Raw genomic sequence first — 5,777 nt, forward strand, 5'->3', positions numbered from 1 at the left:
AAAAAAAGAAACTGATGTTGAAACAAATATAATATGATGAAACCAAATATGATTATGAATCGATATTTATACTTTTCCTTGTAAAAAAGATTGTATGCACCGCAGTACCTGTCAGTGTAAAAGGGAATCGCACAAGTTGCGAAGTCTAACCATTATTATTTCTTCTTCGGTAAATTTTGCTCACGCATCTACCTTGTTCTTTCCCACCTGACGTTTTATTCCTGATCTTTGTCTTGAACTTTGTGCTGATAACTAAATTTAGGGAAGTTTTTAACGTTAAACTATAAAATAAGAATACCTCGGGCTACAAACTTCTCTCCTTACCAGCATATGTTATCGCTTTACTCCTTCTATCATACCAGTTTTAGTTGATATTAACGAATTTGTTATTATGTAACTGTTTGCTGTACAATATATATATATATATATTTATATACATATATATGATTTCGAAGTATATATATATATACATAACTTATATTTATTTAGATTTATGCATGGACCAAGTACGAGTCGAAGTAAAACGAACGGAGGACAGATTTCTGCTATTCTATTACTTCACGTTATTTTTATTTTTTTCTTGTAGTTTGTACCATTTGTGCGGTCGCAACAAAGATATATATATATATAAACCGAAAATCCGGTCACACGAGACAGTGGGAACAGAAGCAACAAGTATAAATTATACCAAACTTTTATTGTACCTTATGGAATAAGAAATATATTGTTAAGAATTGAACTAAAAACATATAAACTAAATGTACACTAAGCTTCTAACAATATAAATATTTTTGAATTTGTCAATTTCTTCTATTGTGGATCAGGCGCTGTGCGTGCGTAACCCAGCCTTTGAAGAGTAATTTTAATATCTTTGTAGACAGTTGGATCTTCCACGGTTCCGGAAATCTGAAACGCTTCAAATACGAGGACTGAAGCATTTAGAAAAAATGTTATACACACCTTCACGGTCTTGTTTCTGGCTAGATCAGATATGGATTTCCTACATGTCTTTCCAGATCTAGTCCTAGGCAAGCCTCTGATCATCACTGCTAATCGGAAAGATGCTATTGGTCCAATAAGATCGCGCACCATTTGGATTAAATCTTTGGAAATAATTTCCTCACTTTTCTTAGCATCTGCGGAGTAAGCATTTTTAATTAGTCAATATTATTTTGTATTTCGTCTATTCCAAGCAATACTTTTCTTAGTGACGAATAGGCACAATGGTATTTCTCCTTTGGTAGGTTCTGGAACACCGACGACTGTTGCATCTACTATATCAGGATGGGATAGGACTATATCTTCCATGGCCGACGTGGACAGCCTGTGGCCAGCGACGTTGATGACATCGTCATCTCTTGCAGTTACGTAGATATATCCAAATTCATCAATGTAACCAGCATCCATGGTATCATAATATCCCTAAAAACATATCATCTCGAAACAAATTGAATTTTGTGTATGAAATTACCGGAAATTTTCTGAAGTATAATTGACAAAACCTCTCTGGTGATTGGTAAAGTGTACTCATAGTGCCCGGAGGAAGTGGTAACTTAACCACGATTCTAGCCAATTCGTGGGGTTTCGCCTCGGTGCCATCATCTTTAAGTACTCTCACTAAAACTTAACATATTTAATTATTCTTTTATTAACATAATTACGTGACATACCGTCGTAACCTGGGAAAGGCATTCCTGCTGTGTATTTAGGAGGGGACAGGCTGTGACCCAAACCTACGCAAGTCGCGGTGATCGCATGTCCAGTTTCCGTCTGCCACCAATGATTTAGCACGGGTACATTGAAGATCTTCTCCACCCAAGATTTGGTATCATAATCGCAGTGTTCACCCGCGACAAAGATTCGCTTTAAGGATTTTAACGAGTAGCCTTTTCCGTATTCGACGTCCGGATCTTCCCGTTTGATGACGCGAAATGAGGTGGGCACTGTAAAAATTGCATTGACCTTGTGCTTGTCGATGATCCTAAAATCTTCCGGTTTAATCAAGTTCCGTATCCGCATTGATTAATTTTCTGAAGTTGTACCTGAAGTATTGACCCGGATCCGGCGTGCGATCCGGTTTTCCTTCGTACATAACGCTCGTGATACCATACAACAGAGGACCATAACATATGTAGGAATGACCAACGACCCAACCCAGGTCACTGGCTGACCACCAAACGTCATTTGGTCCCATTCCGTAGATCGTTTGCATGCTCCAGTTCAGGGTAACTATGTGGCCGCCGATGGGTCTCTGCACTCCCTTGGGGGCGTCTGAAACGGACTGCAATGCATCATCCATCTATTAATTAAGCTTCAACCGTATTACCTGTTGTTCCGGAAGTGTACAATATGTAGAGAGGTTCGTTAGCTTCGACTGGAACACATTTGTGCGGACCGGCCATTTTCAGTACATTGTCCCACGAAATGTCCATCTCGACGTCGAGCGGTGCGGTTTCCAAATTTCTTCTCTGGTAAATGATGCACTTCTCCGGTTTGTAAGAAGCCCACTCGATCGCCTCGTTTAAAATATCTTTATATCTAGTTTCAGAGCAAATATTCGGCCAGGTTAAATATTTCTAGTTCTATTTTGTGTTGTTGGAATTTAGTTGAGATATCGCACCTGATGATTCTGTGTGGCTCTATACCGCAGCTGGCGGCGATGATCACTTTCGGCTCGCAGTGTTCGATTCTGGTACACAGCTCACGAGCAGCGAATCCTAATTGAAATATTTGTTAATTGGATTACATTGTATTTATATGGACGTAGCGTGGATAAATTGGTTTGACTACCTCCGAAAACAACGGAATGCACAGCACCCAATCGGGCCGTGGCGAGCATCGCCATTATGGCTTCTGGAATGAGAGGCATGTAGATCAAAACCCTGTCTCCTTTCTCGATACCGAGGGCTGCTAATCCACCTGCCAAATGGGATACCTGCAGTCAAGTAAAACTCATGTACATAAGATTGCACAGACATAGGTTAAAGGGCATCACCTGGTCAAGCAGTTCGGCGTAAGTAATTTTGCGCACAGTCTTAGTTAGAGGACTGTCGTGGATCAAAGCTACTTTTGATCCTTTGCCCGCTTCCACGTGTCGATCGACTGCGTTGTAGCATGCGTTCAATTCGCCACCCACAAACCTACAAAACACAAACAGCGAGAAGATTTTAGGTAAGCACTAGAGGCCGGATCCATTATGTGTTACGCTAATTGATGTTTAATTTAATTTATTATTTACCATTTAGTAAATGGCTGATTGGTGTTGTCCAGTGCTTTATCCCAAGGCTTGCTCCAACTTATCAACTTGCCAATCTCCGACCAAAATTCCTCCGGCTCCTGAATCGATCTCCTAAACGTATCCTCATATAACTGACTATAATACGGGTTTTCTTTAATAATAACACCTGCTGGATATAACATAAGAAAAAAAAACAAATGTTTACGTGTTCATGGCAAGATGTTGCTAATGAGGTGTATTTTTTATTTTAGGATAGTGAAGAGGAGGACGAAGACGACGAGCTCAGCTCGGTGGGCTATCAGGACGAAACTGAAGCCGGAACTTCATATTGAAATGAATGCAGGCAGCATCGCAGCAAACAGGAGTCACGAATAGCAAAGATTTAAATGTATAGCTGATTTATATGTTTTTTGTTGTTGGGGAAGGAAGTTGTAAGGAATTGCGTCCGGTTTCACCCTGACGATAAAATATGTCAGTCACATGCCTGATCCCACTCAGTATAAGAAAAGAAATGGAGATTCACCTTCGCTTTCCCCATATAAATTGTATCTCATACTTTTAATCCTTGAGGCCACACCATCGGAAATCTTCTCATCACTCGTATCACCCAACATTTCTTCTAGGCTTCCTTTACGGACCTTTTCGTATAGTTATCCTTGCCACGGAACTCTTCGTATGTCGAACCACCGTTTGTATAGATAGATCTGTGTGTTTTTGTGTGTAGTTACGACGGTATATGAGTACAGAATCTAGTTTCGTTAGAGTTTTACTTACTGACTGACTGACTTATTTCTGCGGCAGAATATTAAAAGGCATTATGTAGACCCCCACCTTCCGATCGTCGGTAATTTACATTGGACAAGAAAGTTTAAATAATAAAAATTTCAATTCAAGGGCAAAAAATATACTAATAATAAAGGAAACAAAATGTTGGAAGAGAATAGCAATACAGTAGCACCTTCGTTCTAGAAAATTACAATTTTATTATTTGGATTTTCGTAAGCAATAACTCTTAATAGCGACGTATAAATATTTATGTTGATAGCAATTTCACTGAAACATTAGTACAGTAGATATCCCAATCTTATGTACTCTCAGTAATAAAAAGAAACATCTCCTTCAGCCCCCACATGTACCACCCTATTATTGTATACCATATACATGTACCTAAAAATAATGATGTTAACTAGTCCTTAAGAATGTTCCTATTGATTATTATTATTATTATTATTGAATAAATGCAGCAACCTAGTATTACTAGAAGTAGAACAATTATCGTGTGCATTTTCTTTTGATCCCTGTACCTCCGATGAACAATAAAATTGATGGATAGCAAAACAAAAAAAAAAGTGCAGTCAGTCCACACGTATATGCAAAACATCCATTTTCATTGTTTTATGACCTATGTCACCCGTCGAGCAAATACTAATAAATTTCACGCGAGAATAAATTAGAAGAAAAAATGTAGCAAAAATGAAACGGATTAATCTGTTACTCGCCGATAATATGAGTGCAGACAGATTTTGTGTGGCAGTTAAAAAAAATGTGAAGACTTCTTTACTGGATGAAGAGCGGCGCTTCGCGAGGTCGCATCTTTTGCGAAAGGATGTATTACAATGGCATTCGGTCAATAACAGGGGAATGAATATTGAATAGCGACCTGCTGACCCCCCCAGTGGAAACGAGTTGGCGTTGGGGCACCGGCATATCAATTTTGAACTTATTTTTACATCGTTTAATTAAAAGAGTTTTTGCCTTGCTTCCAAGAAATCTTTCATAATATTTGTGATACTTAGCTGCTGCTGTTCTAAGATTTTTCACGAATTGCTATATGAAGTGCAACGTTGATGTCAAGTGCGAAACGTTCCGATAATGATTACATTTTCCAATTAACCCGAGAGAAAAGTAATTAAGGAAAATTGGTTGAGTTTCTGTAGGAGAGAAGAAAACATTAAGTAAAGCGATATTTTATGCGTTCCCCGTGCGATTGATTACGTGTCCGATTATTCATCATTTTAAACCTGAACAATAAATCGCCCATAAATGTAAACTTATTTATAGCTCGATTTTATATTGGTACTATCTTTTTGTAGCTTGATGGAATCTGTTTGTTTAATACTCAATCCGTTACTATTATTGCGCTTTTCACGAGATTATATCATTTTGCCCCCGAGCATTAACCGTTTCATTATTCTCGACTGATTTAGTGTAATGAATTTATAAATTTTGGCCAAAGTAAGTAGAATAAATATTACTCAGTCTCATGAAAGCATATTTATAATGGTGCATATAAATCAATACAAATATATCTGCGTAATAATTATTGTGAACGATTTCAATGCCAGGCAGGCACAATTGCAAAATGATTATGTTTCACTGAAAAATACATATAATAATCAATTATCTTTGGGTATATATGCAAACGGCTAAAACCACAGTAATATATCGATATTTGCTGGATTTCCCAAATATTCAGCTTTCATATGCATCTTTTGAATTCATTCTGTGTATTATAGTTTTAGAGTAAATCAATGAAATG

The 5,777-nt window shown here is 37.8% G+C and overlaps 1 protein-coding gene across 3 annotated transcripts; it reads right to left on the reverse strand.

Moving 5' to 3' along the window:
* Positions 1 to 572: 572 nt before the first annotated feature.
* On the reverse strand, positions 573 to 4,534 carry LOC108566361 (acyl-CoA synthetase short-chain family member 3, mitochondrial). 3 transcript variants are annotated; one of them, XM_017926210.1, is made up of 12 exons: positions 3,762 to 4,532; positions 3,239 to 3,407; positions 2,996 to 3,140; positions 2,791 to 2,935; positions 2,621 to 2,717; positions 2,327 to 2,538; positions 2,043 to 2,271; positions 1,671 to 1,981; positions 1,472 to 1,617; positions 1,200 to 1,422; positions 961 to 1,136; positions 811 to 906 (listed from the first exon to the last, which is right to left on the reverse strand). In XM_017926210.1, the coding sequence occupies exons 1-12, from the start codon at positions 3,850 to 3,852 to the stop codon at positions 811 to 813; spliced, it is 2,040 nt and encodes a 679-aa protein (XP_017781699.1). In that variant the 5' UTR covers positions 3,853 to 4,532. The 3 variants fall into 3 exon arrangements, with proteins under 3 accessions (XP_017781697.1, XP_017781696.1, XP_017781699.1); XM_017926208.1 differs by having other exon boundaries at positions 573 to 1,136; positions 3,239 to 3,404; positions 3,762 to 4,534; XM_017926207.1 differs by having other exon boundaries at positions 573 to 1,136; positions 3,762 to 4,533.
* Between the last annotated feature and the right edge of the window lie 1,243 nt (positions 4,535 to 5,777).

The sequence above is a fragment of the Nicrophorus vespilloides genome, unplaced genomic scaffold (assembly GCF_001412225.1).
Source record: "Nicrophorus vespilloides isolate i.1.1-1 unplaced genomic scaffold, Nicve_v1.0, whole genome shotgun sequence".
Classification (NCBI taxonomy): domain Eukaryota; kingdom Metazoa; phylum Arthropoda; class Insecta; order Coleoptera; family Silphidae; genus Nicrophorus; species Nicrophorus vespilloides.